Source organism: Gobio gobio, assembly GCF_949357685.1.
Source record: "Gobio gobio genome assembly, chromosome: 23".
Classification (NCBI taxonomy): Eukaryota; Metazoa; Chordata; class Actinopteri; order Cypriniformes; family Gobionidae; genus Gobio; species Gobio gobio.
The window spans coordinates 557374-580000 of NC_137119.1; the positions used below are offsets into that span (position 1 = coordinate 557374).

Here is a 22627-nt window from a genome sequence, read left to right on the forward strand (position 1 = left end):
AAGAGTCTTAGAGCAAAAGCATTGAGTGGCATTCATGATCTCGCTGGACATCAAGGGCAAGCAAGAACTCTTCATTTAGCGAGGCGGCGATTCTATTGGCCAAAGATGGAGCAAGACATCAAGTCTTATGTTAAATGTTGCCAAAGATGCATTCTCGCTAAGTCGCCTGAGCCATCTGCTAGAGCCCCGTTGGAGAGTATCAGAACCTCAGCACCCATGGAATTGGTATGTTTGGATTTCTGGAGCGCAGAAGACTCTAGGCAGAACTCTGTTGATGTGCTGGTGGTCACTGACCACTTTACAAAATTAGCTCACGCATTTCCATGTGCAAATCAGACAGCTAAGCAAGTGGCCAGGAAGCTGTGGGATCACATTTTCTGCGTCTATGGCTTTCCTGAACGTATACACACCGATCAGGGCGCTAATTTTGAGAGTGGTTTGATTGCTGAGCTACTTAAATTGTCAGGAGTGGCTAAGTCGCATACCACAGCGTATCATCCAATGGGCAACGGAGGGACTGAGCGATTTAATAGGACTCTAGGAGCTATGTTGCGTTCTTTGCCCCTCAAAGCTAAACATCAGTGGCCCCAACAAATCCAGACCCTGACATTCGCTTATAATGCCACTGTGCACGAAACAACAGGTTTCTCACCTTTTTACCTCATGTTTGGCCGTGTGCCGAGACTTCCGGTAGACGTGATGTTCAAACAGGTGCTCAGAGATCCCGTGGTGGTTGATTACAGTAGTCATGCCAAGACACTGCTCTCCCATCTCCATGAAGCAGCAACTATTGCACAGCAGCATGCTGTCAAAGAGCAGAAAAAGCAAGCTGAGGGATATAACAAAAGAGTGAAGGGTACTCACCTAAGCATTGGAGATCGTGTGCTGATTGCTAACAAGGGAGAGAGAGGGAGGAGAAAACTCGCCGACAAGTGGGAGTCAACCCTGTATGTTGTCATCAACCAGAATCCCCAGACGCATACCTATATGGTGCAGGATCAAAAAGGAACAAGGAGAGTTGTACATCGCAATCTCTTGTTGAACATCAGCTTCTTACCCATTCAGACGGAACTCGGAGGAGCCAGTAACCCGTATCTCAATGACTGTGATGATGATGGGGAGTCAGTTGCTCATCCGCAGCCTCAGGATCTTGCAGATTGCTTGGAGAGTGAAAGTTCAGAGAGACGGACAAGCCTCTGGGTATTAGATGAAACGGAACATTCCCTGGGTCAAAGCTCACTAAGTGAAACTGGATCTGTGCAGTTCCATACTGAGGGAGAACAGCAGAGTCAAGATGGTGATTGTTCCGAGAAGTTTTGTGATGAGGACGGTCATATTACAGAGCCTTGTAATGTTCAGACAGACTGTCTTAGTCTTGATGGTGACAGAGCCTCCTCCATGGTGGAAACAAGAGACATGCCCAATACGGAACAGCCTAGTCAAGAGACTGGAGACCGAGACACTCTGGGTGTAGAAAATACTCAAGAACGAGTTACACGTGCTGGAAGAGTGGTTAAGAAGGTCAATCGTCTTATTGAATCTATGGCACAAAGGCAGTTAAAGATTAAATCACTTACAAACACATTGGGTAGAAAGTCCCAGTCACTACTCACCTTGTTTTAAGAGGTTTTCTATAGTCCAAGTCCATATTCTCTGATACATTTGAGTATTATCCCTGTGGCCGTAAAACAATCCATTTGATGTGACTTAGAGATTTTATACATTTGATTTAAAGATTTGGGGTTTAAAACCCGGTATGGTGTAAAAGGCATCATTTTATTCTGTGAGTTTTTTAAGGCTTGATCACCCTTGAACTTCTCTCAACCTTTTAAGAAGGTAGCATTTTCAGGCTGAAATGGGTAAAGAGACATTTTGGAGACATCAGTCAAGTGTATAAATGAAGTTGGTTGAGTCTTTGGGATTTTGGTGAATTCAGAAGGGGGTGAATGTAACAGGTATTAATTATAACTTGTGTTTTAATTTAGATTCACACAAAATCCTAGTTTTTCTATTACATATGTACGTGAGAAAAGAAAAGAAAATGTATTTTATTGTGTCTTTAGTAAGTTTTGCGTTCGTCGCAGTTGTGACGTCATTGGCGCGTCGCGCCGCTCGCACGCGCTCTCTCGCGCTCTCTCAGTCCGCGGGAGGTCTGAGCAGAGCGAGGTATGCATTGTGTGCACTCCTGTTCAAAAGAGTGTTAGAAGTGAACATAATCACTAATTAGTTTATTTGTTTCGATAAAAATGTCAATGAGTATGCACTAGTATGTAATCTATCCTCTTAAAGATGTTTTTCCTGCATAAGTGAGAGTTTAACCGAGTGAATGCAGTGTCACGTTGTATTGTATGTTAGTGTGAAAGTTGGCCTGTGAAGCGTGTCTGCTGATATCTTTTCTATGTTCAAATGTTTGACAGGAGAGGGCTGATTAACTTTGCACAACACTGAATGCAACATATTTACTGCATATTTTCAACTCATGCAGGTATGGTTATGAATTGTTTTTGTGATTTCTTCGTTATGTGTTCAACCATATTGGTTATATAAAATGCTGGAATGTGGGTGATTTAAAGATGTATATTATATGAGTTTGGTTAGTGTGTATATATATATATATATATATATATATATATATATATATTGTATTATTTCACTGACTGTTGATACATCTGATGTGATATTTTCTTTATATTTTCTCTGACTGTAAATGAGATTGTGTATCGTGAACTCGCCTCAGTCCGCGGGAGGTCTGAGCAGAGCGAGGAGAGGGCTGATTAACTTTGCACAACACTGAATGCAACATATTTACTGCATATTTTCAACTCATGCAGATAAAGCAACCTTTGGACCAGCAATTCGACTCCAGTCTTTATTCTTAACACAACACAACGCAGAGGGGTAGCCGAGCTGTAGTGACAGAGACACACGCGAGGCGCAAACCGGCTACACAAGCTTATGTCTTTTATTGTGGCGGCCTAAGGCCCCATCCACACGGAAACACGTTTAGCTGTATACGTAAAAATGTTGTACCGTATAAGCCTTTCGTCCACACGGATCTGGCGTTTTGGGAGCATGAAACCGATATTTTTTTAATCCGGGTCCCAGAGTGGATGAATCTGAAAACGACCCCCTTGTTTTTTCTAGTGTACAGCCAATCCGTATATTTTGTTAAACAGAAAAAACTAGAAGGGAAAGAACTACGGGCACTGGGCATGCACACATCAATACCGCATCATTTAATGACTGTATTGCATTATTGTAAGGGTAGGTTTAGGGTTGGGTTATGTGTATAAAACACATCTGGTAAGTAGCACATTTATTTATTGTTATTTTATTGTGAGATTTTGCCTTACTTCCTACCATTGCTGTACCCCTTCTAGCCACAACTCTTCTCCATATTTAGTGCATTTCTGTGGCAGAATTACAGCGCCACATACTGGCCTGGCACGTGTACTACATCGGTTTGAGTTTTCTCATGTGTACGCAATATTTATTGAAACGAGGGGAGAAAAAGATTGGATAGGGAAAGCTTATGGCTTTGTGTGGACGGGGCCTTAGGCACACCTGTGCAATAATCCTGCTGTCTAATCAGCATCTTGATATGGATTATCTCAGCAAAGGAGAAGTGCTCACTAACACAGACTTGTGGACAATATTTGAGAGAAATAGGCCTTTTGTGTACATAGAAAAAGTCTTAGATCTTTGAGTTCAGCTCTTTTGAAAAATGGGGGCAAAAACAAAAGTGTTGCATTTATAATTTTGTTCAGTGTAATTGAATGTTTGGCCTGTCTTTGGCCATGTATGATCTCACCCTCTGCAGAACGATGACTCCCTCCTGTGTCTCCTCGTCTGTGGTGATGTTGAACACACCAGGTGCATCTCCATCTATTATACAGTAGTCCATCTCCGCATTGGAGCCGATATCAGCATCTGCGGCCTTCAGTCTGGCCACGACTGCCGACACGGGCAGAGACTCCAGCACTGAGTACTGATACGACTCTAGAGGCAGAGAGAGGTTTAACATTAACACGCTAAACTCATTCAAAAGGGTGGATTTCACCAAACCCGTCAATGGCCAGGTCACAAATCAAAGGAAAGGAATTAGAAATGTAATTTCCTAAGTGATGAAGATGAAACAAATAACATTTGCATCACTTCTAGGATCATTAAGGTTTTTTATTTTTTGTGACAATTAAGCACATTTTCTTGCAATCCATTATTTTTAGCCTAACGATGTATCATTGTAATATTTGTAGAATTACAATACTAGTAAAAATGTAACACTACAGATCTGCTGTTATTGTATAGTTATTTATTGTCCAATATTTATTGTTAGATTTTTGGGGGGAGAAACACAAAACAAAAGTTAAACATATATTATAAATTGTTGCCAATATTTTTTAACAAACGTTTTTTCCAATGAGTTGGAGCGATAGAAGTGTAACGTGCTGGAGAAAGCAGGCGAAGGCGAGGATCTAAATGCAGGGTTTTTAATAAAATAACACATTGAACAAAATAACTCCAGAATAAAGAAACAAATGAACAAAGACCACTAGGACACACAACCTAGAAAAACCCATTACCTGTTGTCACAATCACAAGTGAGAGTGCCCCTGATTACCACCTGAGGGCACTCCACCCCGGACTGTCACTCCATCACAAACTACATTACCCATAATCCTTTGCCCGGACTCATCATCTCTCATTGTTTGCACCTGTGTTTCATCACCTCATTACCCCAGCCTATATAAACCATGTTCACACTGTCATTAACTGTGAAGTCTTGTTTGTCTATACTGCATTTCTGAGCATTCTCCCTGGTTTCATGTCTCTTGGTTTTGGATTTCATGCCTGTTCCGTGGATTACCCGTTTGCCTGTCTCTCCTGTCTTGTTTACCTGTTTGCACTGCTTACCTGTTATGACCTCTTGCCTGTTTTTGACTACGATTGTGTATTACCCTCTCAATAAAGCTGCGTTTGGATCCTCAACCTTCTGACTCAGAGCAGTACGTTACACCTGTACAACAACCCACAAACAGCAGTAATGCTGCCTTCACGTGCTATCGGAATTATCGTTAATACGAGTTTCCGAAGTAAAAATTGCACATGAACGCCCCCACATTCTGAAACTTGAATGCAATGAGCTCGTAATCACGACTTCAGAAGTCGGAATTATCCAATTTCCGAGAGCACGTGAAGGCAGCATAAGACACAAGCACTATATATACAAAGGGAAGACTAGCTTAACAAGATAACAAGAGGGAGTGGCTAAATTGGAAACTCCTGGGAGAACAAGTCAACATGAAAAACAACAAAGAACTTCAAAACATGACACAAGACAGGAAATAACAAAAGTCCTCAAAAGACAGGGAAACACAGGCTGGGATCATGTCAAGAAGACAGAGCACACATTAAGACTATAGCATTACTATACACAAACTGCTCTGGTAGATACAGTAATGGGAATTGGGGATAAAATGAGAAAAATCTTACTCATCCCAATAGGCATAATTTCTTCATCCAAATTATGATTTCTTATTTCTTTCTTTTTTGTTTTAGGGTGAAATGTGTGTCTGTTTTTGTGAGACTGACCTAAAATAAAAGAAGGCTGAGTGAAGAAGGCTGGGGACAGAAATGGTGATATTATACACAGCACTTTCAATGCCTTTTTCATTTGAATCTTCAATAAGGGCAAGAATATCTGCGAGCCAGTATAATCGTACGGTCTCAGGTTTACCTTCGATGCTGATGTTGAGACTCATGAGAGCTCAGGTTTACCTTCGATGCTGATGTTGAGACTCATGAGAGATCAGGTTTACCTCTGATGCTGATGTTGAGACTCATGAGAGATCAGGTTTACCTCTGATGCTGATGTTGAGGCTCATGAGAGATCAGGTTTACCTCTGATGCTGATGTTGATACTCATGAGAGATCAGGTTTACCTCTGATGCTGATGTAGAGACTCATGAGAGCTCAGGTTTACCTCTGATGCTGATGTTGAGACTCATGAGAGCTCAGGTTTACCTCTGATGCTCATGTTGAGACTCATGAGAGCTCAGGTTTACCTCTGATGCTGATGTAGAGACTCATGAGAGCTCAGGTTTACCTCTGATGCTGATGTGGAGACTCTTGAGAGCTCAGGTTTACCTCTGATGCTGATGTTGAGACTCATGAGAGATCAGGTTTACCTCTGATGCTGATGTAGAGACTCATGAGAGCTCAGGTTTACCTCTGATGCTGATGTAGAGACTCATGAGAGCTCAGGTTTACCTCTGATGCTCATGTTGAGACTCATGAGAGCTCAGGTTTACCTCTGATGCTGATGTGGAGACTCATGAGAGATCAGGTTTACCTCTGATGCTGATGTTGAGACTCATGAGAGATCAGGTTTACCTCTGATGCTGATGTTGAGACTCATGAGAGATCAGGTTTACCTCTGATGCTGATGTTGAGACTCATGAGAGATCAGGTTTACCTCTGATGCTGATGTTGAGACTCATGAGAGCTCAGGTTTACCTCTGATGCTGATGTTGAGACTCATGAGAGCTCAGGTTTACCTCTGATGCTGATGTTGAGACTCATGAGAGCTCAGGTTTACCTCTGATGCTGATGTTGAGACTCATGAGAGCTCAGGTTTACCTCTGATGCTGATGTTGAGACTCATGAGAGATCAGGTTTACCTCTGATGCTGATGTTGAGACTCATGAGAGATCAGGTTTACCTCTGATGCTGATGTTGAGACTCATGAGAGATCAGGTTTACCTCTGATGCTGATGTGGAGACTCATGAGAGCTCAGGTTTACCTCTGATGCTGATGTTGAGACTCATGAGAGCTCAGGTTTACCTCTGATGCTGATGTTGAGACTCATGAGAGCTCAGGTTTACCTCTGATGCTCATGTTGAGACTCATGAGAGCTCAGGTTTACCTCTGATGCTGATGTTGAGACTCATGAGAGATCAGGTTTACCTCTGATGCTGATGTTGAGACTCATGAGAGATCAGGTTTACCTCTGATGCTGATGTTGAGACTCATGAGAGATCAGGTTTACCTCTGATGCTGATGTGGAGACTCATGAGAGATCAGGTTTACCTCTGATGCTGATGTGGAGACTCATGAGAGATCAGGTTTACCTCTGATGCTCATGTTGAGACTCATGAGAGCTCAGGTTTACCTCTGATGCTGATGTTGAGACTCATGAGAGATCAGGTTTACCTCTGATGCTGATGTTGAGACTCATGAGAGATCAGGTTTACCTCTGATGCTGATGTAGAGACTCATGAGAGCTCAGGTTTACCTCTGATGCTGATGTAGTGACTCTTGAGAGATCAGGTTTACCTCTGATGCTGATGTTGAGACTCATGAGAGATCAGGTTTACCTCTGATGCTGATGTTGAGACTCATGAGAGATCAGGTTTACCTCTGATGCTGATGTTGAGACTCATGAGAGATCAGGTTTACCTCTGATGCTGATGTAGTGACTCTTGAGAGATCAGGTTTACCTCTGATGCTCATGTTGAGACTCATGAGAGATCAGGTTTACCTCTGATGCTGATGTTGAGACTCATGAGAGCTCAGGTTTACCTCTGATGCTGATGTTGAGACTCATGAGAGATCAGGTTTACCTCTGATGCTGATGTTGAGACTCATGAGAGATCAGGTTTACCTCTGATGCTGATGTAGTGACTCTTGAGAGATCAGGTTTACCTCTGATGCTCATGTTGAGACTCATGAGAGCTCAGGTTTACCTCTGATGCTGATGTTGAGACTCATGAGAGCTCAGGTTTACTTCTGATGCTGATGTTGAGACTCATGAGAGCTCAGGTTTACCTCTGATGCTGATGTTGAGACTCATGAGAGCTCAGGTTTACCTCTGATGCTGATGTTGAGACTCATGAGAGATCAGGTTTACCTCTGATGCTGATGTTGAGACTCATGAGAGCTCAGGTTTACCTCTGATGCTGATGTTGAGACTCATGAGAGCTCAGGTTTACCTCTGATGCTGATGTTGAGACTCATGAGAGCTCAGGTTTACCTCTGATGCTGATGTTGAGACTCATGAGAGCTCAGGTTTACCTCTGATGCTGATGTTGAGACTCATGAGAGATCAGGTTTACCTCTGATGCTGATGTTGAGACTCATGAGAGCTCAGGTTTACCTCTGATGCTGATGTTGAGACTCATGAGAGCTCAGGTTTACCTCTGATGCTGATGTTGAGACTCATGAGAGATCAGGTTTACCTCTGATGCTGATGTAGAGACTCATGAGAGATCAGGTTTACCTCTGATGCTGATGTGGAGACTCATGAGAGCTCAGGTTTACCTCTGATGCTGATGTAGAGACTCATGAGAGCTCAGGTTTACCTCTGATGCTGATGTTGAGACTCATGAGAGCTCAGGTTTACCTCTGATGCTGATGAGAGCTGGAGGGTAAGATGATGATGATGATGAGCGTCATTAGATCTCGCCGTTAGTGTTATCACGTCTCCCTCATGGAGAACCGGCGTGTAAATCTCTGTAATGACTTTAATTCGCCATGAAATAGACGCTTCTAGCAGACCAAACCTTGTCCGTCACCCTCGCCTTGGTTTCATTCCTCTTTTCTCCCTGTGATTACGTATCGCTCCATCCATCTACCTATCCTTTTGTTTTTCTTTGCCATCCATTATTCTCTCTTTCCTGTCTTTTACTGTCTTTATTTTTATTCCTTACATGTTTCTTCGCATTGCTCTTCACAGTCCTGTTTTTCACTTTGCTCTTCTTATTCCAAGTGTGTTTGACTTCTGTCTAGACAGTAAAAAGCCCATTCATTTTCTTCATAGAGGAAATTATTTCTGGTGTTAACATGTTAGCCTTTCTATCCAGAGAGACTGACCATGAGCTCTGAAGTTGTTAAGTGATCGAGTCAAGTCAAGTTTTATTTTTAATTATAAAGTCTGCCAGTCTGTTTCCTGACCTGGACCGGCTAGTTGGAGACTACTAAACTTGATCAGGGATTAAAAATTATAATTTCACTTTAACGCTAAAACTCTGTAAGGGTTAGGGTTAGGTACATAGGGTTGAACATAACGTGAACATAACTTGACAATAAACCATTCAGAACATGATAACATAGAACACATGAAAAGGGAAGCACATGGCACACAGGCAAAAATAAGACATGAAACATGAACATGAAACAAAAAACCAAAGCAAACCGTGACAAGTACAGTGTTTTCTTATACATGTATCTGAAATACAAAATTGTGTGTTGAGATCAAAAGATTTGTTGCCTTTACTTGAATGTGTGTGTGTCAGTATCACAGAAAAAAAGTTATGGGAGAAATACAGTAGAATTTGAATGACACGGCCAGCTTTTCAGTTATTGATTTCAGGTGAGAGTGTCACATTTATAGTGTTGTAGGAGTTTAAAAAGTATGTGTGTTTGGTTAAGATGGACATGAATATGTCACACTGAAACACAACATGCCTAAGTGGAGCAACTGTGTTTGTCTTTATAAAGAAAATTACATCATATTCCCTTTCCACAATCAGGTCAGGATGAAAGACATGCTCTTACTGCGAGAGAAGCGCGGAGGGTTATCATTGACGTCGGTGAGAGTGACCGTCACTGAGGTGCTGCCGGACAGTCCTCCCATCTGACCCACCATGTCCTTGGCCTGAATGACCAGAACATACTGGTCACGCGTCTCTCGGTCCATGTTGGGCAGGGCTGTCCGTATAATGCCTGAGGGAAACATAGCCTTTATTTAATCTCTGGTGTGCAAAGAAAGACAGGTATAAATCTAAAAACATGATCTTTCTGTTGCAATGCTGCTTGAACATTGTGGTACTCCTACATAATCCAATAATGGGGTGATATTTTGCAGCAATATTTTAGTTAAATTTAAACTCTACAAGAACTTCTCACTGATTTACTTTTAAATAATAATAATAATCATAAAAACATTTATTGCTGAAATATAGTTCAAACGATTCTCTACAGAAGATTGTATATAACTTGGCTGAATCTCCACCTGGTCCAGGTGATTTCCACTGACTGGGAGATTTTTTAAAATGTTATGTTTTTTATGTTATTATTAGGACTGTTTAATGGGTATAATGTGTACAAATCGCCAGAAGAGGGGAGAATAACCAAAAAGTACTCTTGTAAAAGAATAATTACTTGTAGAAATAATGGCTCAAGTAAAGTTAGAGAGGTAATGATAATAATTACTTGAGAAAGAGTAAAAAGAGTATGAATTAAAAGTCTACAAGTAGCAAGTTACTGGTTACTTCGGATCTGATTGAGAAAGAGCAAGACGAAAAGCACACTGTGTTCACAGAGACAGAGCGTTACTGACAGACCGGGAAGAGCGGAGCCGCAACAGTGGAGAATATGAGGAATAATAAACATTACAGCAGGAGAACCTGCTCTAGGAGAGCCAGACACAACAGCAAGAGTGTGTAAAAGGGCATAACAGATCCTCTTTAATGTCAAAGTGGCAGACACAGATAACTGTGCAATATAAGTGTGTAAGACTCTAGTAGTGCAGATGTTGATGTGATTGTTTGTGTGTGTCAGAACGGCACACATAAGATGAAGCGCATATGGAAAGCTTAAAAAGGGGAAATCAGTCTAATAATTAAGCAGCATCCCCGGCTCAGCGTTTGTGTCTCTCATTCCTCAGGAACGGTGTAAAACTCCTCAGATGAACAACGCCTCAGATACAGCAGCAGATGACATGCACACGTGTTGGTTAACACCACAGGCATCAGAGAATAATGAGACGGGTCGACACACTCCTCTCGCCTCAGGAAAGAGAGAAACTAACAAGCAGACCTACAGCCTCCTGTCTGAGATTCATACCCAGAGTGCTTTGCAGGTGGCAGCTGGAACACAGTAGGATGATGGGTAATGAGACTGCAGCAGGTATGAACACACACACACACACACACACACACACACACACACACACACACACACACACACACACACACACACACACACACACACACACACACACACACACACACACACACACACACACACACACTGTGTCCACTGATGTAATTTAGTGTTTGCTAAGGCAAGCCTAACTATTACTTTGGTTCATATGTAGGGTTGGCCAGAGAAGCTGAATATATTCAGACTGCACATTAAACTAGAACGCTATTTATTGATTTTAGCTCAGCTTTTAATACAATGAAGACACACATTTTCTTGCACAGACTAATTGATTTAAGAGTTAATGGCAGTCTCATGATGGATCAGAGATTTTCTCTTTAGTCTATGTCCCTGCTTTACTTAAGGCTTGTCTTTATTAAAGGATTGTGGCTTTCATGTGTGTAAAACTGTGTGTCCTGTGCTTTTTTGTGGGTTCTCTGGATGAATCTGTATTTTGCGTGAGCTCCTCCATTCATATGAAAACACAAGGTGGTGCCAATGCAAATTTTCTCCCACAAAATGATTTATTAATCCTAAGGGTGTGTTCACAGTTGGCAGGTTTGGTTAGATTAAAACAAACTCTGGTGCGATTGCTCTGTTAGGGTCCTTTCACACCTACGTTGTTTGGTCTGGATTTTCGGACTTTTCAGTTTGGTCCGAATCAAAATGGCCAGTGTGAAACCTCCCCTGACCACGGGCCGGACCAAACAGACGACATTTGGTCCGATGAAAAGAGGTCGACTCGCTCCGAATCAAACTGAACAAAGCTTCGGTTCATATCTAGTGTGAAAGCATTTTCTGTATGGTTCGTACTTTCAGACCATTTACAGGAAGTCCCTGTTTATGTTTAAATATTTTAATGTTATTTTTAAATTTCATCTAGGCTACATTGATTATGAAAAGTGAAAAGATGCGCAATATGTCAGAAGACAGAAGGTCAGAAATGATTTTGAAAGAAATTTTGTATGATTTTGCTTAGAAAGCCTTTCTTTAATGTGAATTTCGTTTTGTATAAATTGTATCTTAATTTTAATCAACGTTTCATCAGATAATTGCCTGGATTTAATAAATAAGAAGCAAATTGTCTATAGCAGACAAAAATCACGGGATTTTTTGCACATGAACTGGAGCGTCTCACAAACATGAGAAATATGTGAATATAAAGCTTGAAATGTCCATTTTTAAACGTAACGAAAAGAAAATAGTCCAGCAAACGCTCGCATAATGGCAATGTGAAACCAAACCAAAACTAACCGAATGTATAAAATGTATCAAAACATGAACTTCGGTTCGGACCTTGGTGCAGACTTTCAGGTGTGAAAACGCCCTTAGTTCTCACCAAACAAGCGGACCAAGACCAAGACCAAGACCAAGACCAAGAAGATGGGTCTCGTCTGCTTTCAAACTAACTAGATCTATAATCTAGATTAAAACACATCTTTTTAACCTGGCATACACATCACATTTCTATAATTCAGTTAAATGATTGTTAGGCTGCATTAACTAGGTCAGTCGGAACCGGGAACACTTCCCATAACACCTGATGTACTCGTGACATCATCAGAAGAACGGCATCTACGCTAATGCTAGTCTCTCTGTTTATCCCGAGGTTTACTGCAGTCAGCCGGATCTGGGCCGGATCCAGATCAGATGCTGGACCTGCGCTAGACATGACCAACTCATCCCTGAGGTGTCAGAGAGACCCTATACACTATATTATTATAGAACGATATCATTGATCTGACTGTATGAGAACTGAACTGAGCTGGACGATGATCAATGTTTTCTCCAGAGCTGCTGTATGACATGAGCTCATTTAATATTTGATGAACTTTACAATGAATCAACACTGAACTGACTTCAGCTGAACAACAGCCGGAAGGCATTATTTCCCTGTGAATCTGTATTATATAAAGTGTTATACAGATAAAGCTAATCACCAGAGGAGCCACACGCTGCCAATAATCACCAGATACGCCTCAAGCAAGGGTAGGCAATGTAAAAAAAAAAAAAAGTGTTACACTGGTTGAAAGTCTCTTCCCATCCTGATAACAATCAACAATTAAAGTGTTCTATCTTCTGTGGAAGAGTTTATCCCAAAAATATTTGTCCAATCATTGCGCGTTGAGTCAGTCAGAAAAGCATCAGTTTACTGTTGGGGATTGGTCGGTTCGCTCCGCTCGTGTCCGGTGGAGATGCTTTTATGTGTTTTGTTCAGTAAAGTTGTCTCGCCTCACTTCATGTGCACTCGCGGTCTTTCAGATGTACAATGGCCGCCGCACACACATGTCTGTTAATTCCACACAGCGCCTGATAATAGTCCCAGCGCTCCCTGTGTGAGCCGGTCGTCATGTTGGTTATGTTGACTGAAGTTAGGCTATTTCCAGGCGCTGTGTAATATCACTGCGCCGCTGCACTCATGGGGCGGCTCACAGCTCTTGATCATTACGCAGGAATAGTTCCTGCCATATCAGTCTAGAAAATCACAACTTCTCATTTTCCGTCGGTCTTAGTACACAATGTAACTACACACATCACAACATGTAAATAGGAAATGTTGGCGTTATTTTGTCACTTATTGAGCAGTAGGCTAGCTGGAGCCATTCCATCCAGTCTTTGTGCTCATACAATTACATACAGTGAAATTATGTCAATGAAAAATGTCACAGAAAAATGACTAAAATATTTAATAGAGATAAATATGTTGATTCGGATCTAATTTGTCAGGTCTCACACACACTGAGACGAGCTCTGACACTGTGTGGTGAAATAATCACGAGTGTTTACAAGCATCGGAGTTCCTTTGAGTTCCTTTGAGTTTGGAAAATCCCGTACACAGTAATTATCAGTTTAATCTCTTCTCCTGTCATTGAAAATGCCCAGCTTCTGAAATCATGCTCCAGATGTTTATTTTAAGAGGCGTTTGTTCAGCTAGGTGTTAGTAGCGCATTAAAAATAAACATATCCGGAAGACACACTGCTACGATAAAGTTCTATTGGTGGAAACATTTGGGAGAAATGTTTGAAATTCTCTGAACTGGCAACCAAAGCTGAAAAAAATGTCTGGAAAGTGAGGATTTTCCCAGTGGAAGTGGGATGCAGGGGTTTTATCGCCACATCCACTACCAGTCTACTGAAGAAAACAGAGGTCGCGCTCTCAATCAAGTCCCTGTCGAATTCAGTGGAAAGAAGCAGCAACTGGCTGTGGATTAAACGGAAGGAAATCAACTGGGCAGCGAGATGAAGCCTGGAGGCGCTGTGATTATCAACCAAACCTCCATGGAGGAGAAGACCCACCTGATATTCCAGCCACTCCAATCAGGCATGACAGTGTTCCACAGGGATTCAAACATCAAGTCCTATTAGCTCTATTACTGTGGAACTCAAACTGAGAAGTATTCCATCTCTGTGAGTAACTATAATATTTTAAACTGTAGGTCATCGTTTCTCAACTGTGTTATGTTGTGTTAAGCGTGTGGTGAAACTGCTCCACATCGCTTCTCGAAGATTCACAATGAGATCACACTTCACAGCGTTCTGATATTCACAGCATGGAAGCGGCCGGAAGCAATGGTTTATAATAAAATAAACAATAAAAGATCAGAGTTTTTCTCACACACACACCTATCATTTCAGTCCAGAAGACATTGATTCATCCACTGGGCTGGTTTGGATGGTCAGCTTTGAGGGTCCCTTACACTTGCATTATATGGACTCGCAGTTCTTTCAGCTGTTAAAGATGTTTGTTTTCCACAGTCGAAAATAGGCGGAGAATCTCTTTAAGCTTGGGATATGGACCTGCCCAAAAATGGGCAGTGACAAAACACATGAAGTATATTGAGCCACATTTTGTTGTTCAGTCTTAAAAACACGCCTCGAAACTCTTGCTCTCTGTTTTCACTCTTCAACTCATCGAGTCTTCGTCAGAAAGCTTACCAACCTCTGACATGAAATAGAGCACTCATCACACAAGTCATCCGCTCCAAAAACTGAGCAGGAAGTAGCCGATATGTCCACTTTCAATCTCATTGTATGAAAAGAGCGAAAGTTTTGCTTGGCCAAAAAGGTGTCGAAAAGTCCAACAATTCTACAAATATGTCAACTCTTCAGATATATTGATGAAATGTAAAGTTACCTGTCTTGGGCTCCACAGAGAAGTACGGGTGTCCGTGTGTGATGCTGTACACAACCCTGGCGCTGTTGCCATAAGTGGGGTCGTCTGCATCAGTCGCCGTCACCTGAGCCACCGTCGTACCTGTGCATTCAGAACATATGCCAGACACCATATAGTGAGCATTAGCAAAGGATGTACGTTGCAGCTCAGGTCCACCAGTTGACTGAAATGAAATGTTTTTTTCTTGACATGTTGTGACTTTTTCTCATTTATGGCCATGAAAATGCAAAGTGTTTTGACGTGCACACACATAATTGCTATTTCATTTCTGATGTTCATGGGTCAGTTCAAAAGCATTTATTTTAGTCTTTCTGAGGCCAAGACTCTAATCTCTGCGATTCTCCATCTGTGATTTGGAGAGTCTTGTCCTCCTCGCCGTGCATTAGGGCGATATAGACACATGTCCTCTTCAGGCAGATTCATAACATCTTTAGAAGATTGCACTTCTTAATTATTGCCCTGATGGTGGAAATGAGGATGTTCAATGCTTTAGCTTTTTTCTAACAGCCTCTTTCTATTTTGTGAAGCACAATAATCTGATGCTGCACATCAGGGGCCGTATTCACAAAGCATTTGAATAGCACTAAGAGTTCTCCTAAATAGCAGTTCTTAGTTTAGAGTTTTCTCTTAAACTATTCACAAAGCTCATGAGACCTTTACTAACAATGTCATGCTCCTAGTCAGCCTGGTGTGTTAAAAAAATAAATATGAATGGGAATATACTTCAGAGATATATCATTTCTAGACGTGCCAATACTTATGGCCAACATGAACCAGAGAAAAACATTTATTTTTGTAATGTGTAATGAGTTTTCTCCCACTTTCAATTGTTTTACTTTAATGAAAGATTAGAATTCTTTGATTTTTATGAGTGAAAGATCAAAACAATGCAGATTTATTTTCACAGCCCTCTTTGCTCATATTTAGCAAGGCTGCCAGTGTTAGTGGAGGGCACTGTGCGTCTACAGACTAGCCAATAAAGATCCAACATGAAATGGCAAACTGATCAACGTGACGTGGCATGACTTACTTCAAGCTCCATTAGCGAGATTGGCTTGCCCAGTTGGCCTCGTTCCCCACCCATGACCACGCCCATTTTCTCTTTCACTTCCTCCTCTTTTTCAGCGAGCATAAAAACCACAATTGCCAAAATGCGATTCATCTTGCTCCACTAGCGCAGGCTGATGACGTTTTATTCTTCTATGCTATCTTGCGTCGAAGCAATCATCTAACCATATGATTTAAAAGGTGTCATCTTCGTACAGTTTACATATAGGCTGTGCCAAAGTTTATTAGACCCATGCCATACACTGTGATTTCTAGTGATCTTATAGGATTGCCGAAATAGCACAGTCTGACCTTGTCCTTGGTCTCAACTCACAATCAGTGGAATCAGGCGTGATTTGATAGGAAAAGCCTTCAGAAACACTGCTTCAGATGACCCTCATGACCCCTCATGACCCCTCATGACCCTACTGTATTTACATGGGAGTGAAATTAGCAATAATCACACGTTTAAATGTAGCCCTAAGTAATATGTGTGTTGTTTATTTGTTATTTAGTTGAGATGTAATTTTTAATAGTATCCCAGAGGAGCTCCTCCACAGGGTGTTTTTGGTGCCACACCCTATAAAAAAGTGTATGTATTGTATTTTACTAAAGGAATTGACCATGAAATGAAAACACAAGAGCGTCTATCTAGGAAAATAATTGGGCTTATCTAGGCAGAGATAAGCAGATATCTGGGCTATTCTGAATCCATTTGGCACAATAAACAAAAGCCACTTCAAGCTCGATATGCTAAAAACGGGAAGTGTCTGTTGAGCATGAGCTTCAGTGATGACTGTAAGCTAATAAACCGTTTGTTTGCTCATTTCCACCCTCATACAATCTCGAGCCAAAGTCAATGATATTCGCATGGAAGTAAACGGTATGAAAACTTCACAGAGAACAGATGAAGTATTGTTCCGTATTGATTTGGCCTTGATGTAACATTACACCGTCTGAACTGTGAGTTTAAAGTCATAAAATCCCTGCAGAGCGGAGGACTGATGCTTTTACCCTGATTACTGCATAAAGCCAATCATAAAAACTCACTTTTAAGATGCTTTAGGAATGCACAATAAATCCAACAGCAAATCACTGCCTTACACACACACACACACACACACACACACACACACACACACACACACACACACACACACACACACACACACACACACACTGCCCCTAACCCTCACAGGAGACTGTGCAGTTCACTTTCTGTGAAAAAAACCTTGTTCTGTGTGATTTATAAGCATTTTGAAAAGTGAGGACATGGGGAACGTCCTCATATTTCACCCTTTTTTTGTAATACCCATGTCATTATACACATTTGTGTCCTGATATTTCACAAAAACATGCCCCCCCACACACACACACACACACACACACACACACACCTCTTTAATTTATCCATCAGCACTGCTTGTGCCTCTGAAGTGTTCTCTGATTGTGTCCAGTGTGCCAGAGATTCTCCAGAAGGGTTTGATGGCTCGAGTCGAAGCGTCTGCAGCTTCTGTTGTCTCTCTCTCCGTCTCTCTCTCCGTCTCTCTCTCCATCTCTCTCCGTCTCTCTCTCCGTCTCTCTCTCCGTCTCTCTCTCCATCTCTCTCCGTCTCTCTCTCCGTCATCTCTCATTCGTCCATCTTCATTCCAGTGAATGATCACATTCTCAGGTTTCCATTCATTTTCTGTGTACTAGAAATGCATCTCTGGGGTTTGTAATCAATTCTGTGCTCCAGGCAGCCGACTGTCATCTGACAGTAATGAAAATAAATATACCTCGACTAATTTTAGGAGATGAAACTTTTATATATTCCTCCCCCAAACAAGAGCTGAAATCTGACCGTTACGGTCACTGGATCTTACTTTCTTAAGATCACAAGGTTTGGTTTCTATCTATCTATCTATCTATCTATCTATCTATCTATCTATCTATCTATCTATCTATCTATCTATCTATCTATCTATCTATCTATCTATCTATCTATCTATCTGTCTGTCTGTCTGTCTGTCTGTCTGTCTGTCTGTCTGTCTGTCTGTCTGTCTGTCTATCTATCATCCAGTTGTGTGTATCAGGTAATACTCACAGAGACTGATTTTCTGAGGCCTCAGATTCAGCTTTAGTTATTGATATCTAATATCCAGCTAATGCCAGGAGAGGTGTGTGTGTGTGTGTGTGTGTGAGTGTGTGTGTGTGTGAGCCGCTGTTCGCTGTCGCAGCTTCTGACACCATCGCTGGCTCACTGTCTCTCCAGCAGAACCTGAAGCCGGATCTGAGTCTCTGTGACAGGTCCTCGGGCCAGGAGAATCACGCTTCAGAATCCTGTAGGAGATCTCCGGGGATTTGAGACATCAGCTTTCTCAACCTTTAGCTTTGTGGCAGTTTGTGCCTCTGTGTTTCTTTTTAGTGACGGTCTTTCTCTCTTGCTCTCGTTCACATTTGCCATGTTCTTGAGCTTCTGAAAGCTCTTGGTGATTTCCATTGGTAGTTTGATGTAGGACAGACCGATTCTAAGACATGACAACATTCAGGGGCTCACACTTCTGTGCCTTAACATGATGAGGAAACAGAAGCTCGTCCTCTTCTTAACCCACAGGGGTCTTCTAATAATCTCATTCATTTCTTTAGGTCTTCAATGACACAATGCAGAGAAACTCAGCGATGATGAAGCAGCCCATCAGAAGCAGCCCATTCCATCTCTTCTAGTTCTTGCATGATGTTTTCAATTTAGTAACAAAGGCTTAGACATTTTCTTTTTAAACTAGCAATGGCAGATCCTGAATCTGAGAAGTAGTCCCTCACACACAACAGTTCCCTTTCGAAAGGGAACTCGCGCTGCGTCAGCTTGACGCTACGGGGAACGCCTTCAGCGTGACAGGTGTCTGAATCACAATTGAATCACGTCAATCCTATTGACCGGCGACAGCCCATGACATCATCAAAGTGTGACCAGGAAGTATATAAGGGCGCCTTACCAACATGACACCGCTTCTTCGTCTTCAGGGACTGTTTGTCTGCTTCGAGAGAAAGAATCACGAATAAAAAGCAATGAAACACACAGGGAAGTCCAAGCATAACTTCCGGAAGTGCGCGGATCCGTGTCCCAGGTTCCTTACACCTGAGGACACACATACCCTTTGTGTGTTTTGTCTGGGGGAAGAGCACGCACGGGAGGTTCTCGAGGGAGCCTCCTGTGCCAACTGCGAGCGTCTTCCCATCCGGACGCTCCGCTCTCGTCTGGCCCTCTTCTCGAGGGAAGTGGTTCCAGCTTCTGGGGACGGTCCCGCCGGTGCTGAGGCCGAGCGCCGGCTGCAATCATGGGGTTCCCAGATGGATCTGGCTCATCGTCTAGAGAGAGGCGTGGTTCTCTCTGACGATCGGTCAGATCGCGAGGGGCAGCTGCCGGGGGAGGAGTCAGACCTTTCCTCCCTTTCGTCAGCTGGTGCTCTTCCGGATGAGCAAGGGGTAGCTGAGCAGGGTGGTGACGAAATATCAGCTGAGGCTGAACCCTCTCAGCCGCCCTGCCCCGTGTATGACGAGCTGCTGGAAGTGATGGAGCGTGCCACTGCTAGACTGCAGCTACAGTGGCGGCGCGCGAGGAGAGAGCCCGCGCGTTCGAGCCGCCTCGATGATCGGTTTCTCTCCGACGTCAATCCAGCAGCTCCCGGGAGCCTTCCATTCCTCCCCGATCTTCATGATCAGATCTCGGGGGCATGGAAGAAGCCGTACTCGGCCCGGATCTTTCGTTATCAGCGAGGGAATTTCGCTGATGTCGAGGGATCCGCCGAGTCCGGTTATGTGTCGATGCCACCAATCGACGAGACGTTCGCGAACTATCTCGCGTCTGGGAGGCCATCGACACTGAGAACTCCCGCCCTGCCCTCTAAGGCGCTGAAGACCACCTCACGCCTTAACGGCAGGGCATACACGTCGGCAGGTCAGGCTGCGTCGGCGTTGCACACTATGGCGGTGTTGCAAGCTTACCAGGCTGATCTTCTGAGGGATCTCGATCAGGGGGAGGGCCTACCCCCTGATGCGATGGCCGAGCTGCGTCGCAACACAGATTTTGCTCTCCGGGCTACCAAACAAACAGCGGTCGCCATCGGTCGTTCGATGGCGGCCATGGTAGCCACGGAGAGACATCTGTGGCTGAACCTGGCGGACATCGGGGGGAAAGAAAAGACCTTTCTCCTCGATGCCCCGGTCTCGCCCTCTGAACTCTTCGGCACCTCCGTCGAGGCGGTGGTGGGAAGGTTTAGAGAGGCGAGGGCGCGCTCGGCGGCATTTAGATCATGCATCCTGCGGAGATCCGGGGCGGCACCCAGACAGGCGGGAAGCTCCGGTCCGTCACGGTCTGAGGACTGGCGGCAGGACCAGCGAGCCAGCGTCGCTTCTCGCGCGCCCCCTCCTGGTTGGAGCAGGGCGTGGAAAAAGCGTGACTCCCGCACTCAGAAGAGGAAGGACGTCGGACAAGTGACCCGGAACCAGCGCCGTGGAGGGCCACGTTGGGATCAGTCTCCGCCTCCGAGGAGGCGCTAGACTAACGCAGGCCCTTCCTCCTTCTAATAATTCCCTTTTCCCCTACGCCTCTTACATCAGGCGGTGGGCCCGTGATGAGCGGGAAAAGGAAGTACCCCAATCTCTGACGGCCCGCCAGGCCTGGTGTGTGAGAGCGCCCTCGAGCGGGTCGGTGGTAATGCTGCACCTAAGCACACACATTATGAATAAAGATTGTGGTTGAATATCAATGGCGCGCTGCAGGCGAGCGGGTAAGTCCCCTGTGGGGAAAATATTAATACATTTTCTGTTCCATGCTCCCTGCTGAGGATTTCGGGATCACTTTGGAGTAGTTGGATATTTCTGTGGACGGCCAGAACGAATGCATTTTACAAGCCAGTTGCTTTAAAAGTATATTCAGCAGGTTTTTGCAAGCGCTGTTGATTATGTTTTTTATCTCTAAAAAAAAAAAAAAAAAACGGGAATATCACCGGCTCATTCCTGCGGGTGTGTAGCGCTTTTCTCTGAATATAGGAAGGCTGCGTGTAAGAATTCCCAGCTTCAAGCTTGTAACTGGTAGCCACCTCAGGGTAGAGCGGCCTGCGTCCTCTGTCAGTGTAAGACTGGCTAGAGAATTGGGATCAGACTGTTACAACTACAGCTAGATCTAGAGCCCATTAAAACAAAACAGGTTTAGATCTATTTTGGCCTACGCTTCTAGGGTTAAAAAAAAAAAAAAAAAAATGTCCCTAATGTAGCCGTCTCTTATGTAGAGTCGTCCGGCCAAGGCCCGCCCCCTTTTCTGTGTTCGGGGTTTTTTACTAGCAATACAGATGGTGCTGTGCAGTATGTGATAGCGACCTAGCCAGTGGTCGCTTGGAGGGGTAGGCCATCCTTTTTGTTTGGTGTAAGGATGTTGTATATGTTGTTCAACTTTGCCCTCCAGAGCTAGTTGTTTAAAGCCGCCAGTTCTTTGGAATTATACCTGGCATGTGGCAGTACTCCTCTGTTAAAACAGGGTAGATTAGAGTATTTTGCTAACCTAGCTCTGTATCATTCTGCCTCACCCATGGCTTGGGTTGAGCGGCACTTCTTAACCTTTGTAAAAAAAAAAAAGGTCTGGTAGTGAGCTCCCTTGTAGCCAGAGCATTGCCATGGCTGACGCCCTTGCATTTAAACGATAGGCCGCTTCAAAAGCTAGGTCCTTCATTGGGCGGGTGGCGTACGTGGTACTCCCCCCGTTTAGGGGGTCCAGGGCGTTGTTTTGCCGAGTATCCTGTCATGAGTAATGTAATTAGGTTCCAGAGCTTGTAGGCGCTGCTGGTAAGACTGCAACTGCGAGCAGCCAACTTGGGCAGTCTGGGCAGTAGACTCCGGGTCAGGTGGTAGGCCTCAGTAGGCCTCCTTGCGAGTGAGTCCCGACGTTGGGGAGGTTAGCGATTAATAGCTGCAACCTAGATAGGTAGTCAGCTTTGGAAAGTAGGCCTTTTGCAAAGTCGGCCCCTTTTGATTGCTATGTGTTTACTCCCCAACGATGTCGGCCTCAAGTAGCAGAATTATCAACTAATAACTTCTCTTTGTTGTCTTGTCAGCCAGCAGAGGAGCCGCTGTCAGCCGGGAGATATAGCAGCCAGTCTCGTGCCTGCCACAACAGGAAGCCGCCTCCGCGGATCTGCTGTAAGGCTCCATGCACGCCAGTCGACCATGATAAGTCAGTGCGGCTGCCTGACTGTCCCTAGGGGTGAGCCCCGGGACCAGGATACCTCTGGCAAAAAATTGACTAACATGGACTGCAGGCAGATGGTAGGCCTTACTCTACCTCCCGGTGAGCTCGCTACCAGGCGATAGGCCGCACTGGGCCTCCCTGAGGGGGAATTCCCGAGTCAGAATGCTCGGGCGGCTAGCATAGCCTGCTATTAGGTAGCGGGCCTCTCCAGGCCTCCCTGAGGGGATGAGCTCCTGTTTCCAGCTGCATCGACAGTGGG

The 22627-nt window shown here is 43.8% G+C and overlaps 1 protein-coding gene across 1 annotated transcript in view; it reads right to left on the reverse strand.

The window, feature by feature from the left end:
* The window catches only part of LOC307119559 (cadherin-7), a gene marked incomplete at its 5' end in the record, with an annotated part of 85256 nt that overhangs the window by 43006 nt on the left and 19623 nt on the right, over positions 1–22627 (reverse strand). The window contains 3 exons of the mRNA XM_079805901.1: positions 3812–3999; positions 9557–9724; positions 15060–15179. Coding sequence (XP_079662027.1) covers positions 3812–3999; positions 9557–9724; positions 15060–15179 — 476 coding nt within the window. The remainder of the gene's footprint in view (positions 1–3811; positions 4000–9556; positions 9725–15059; positions 15180–22627) is intronic.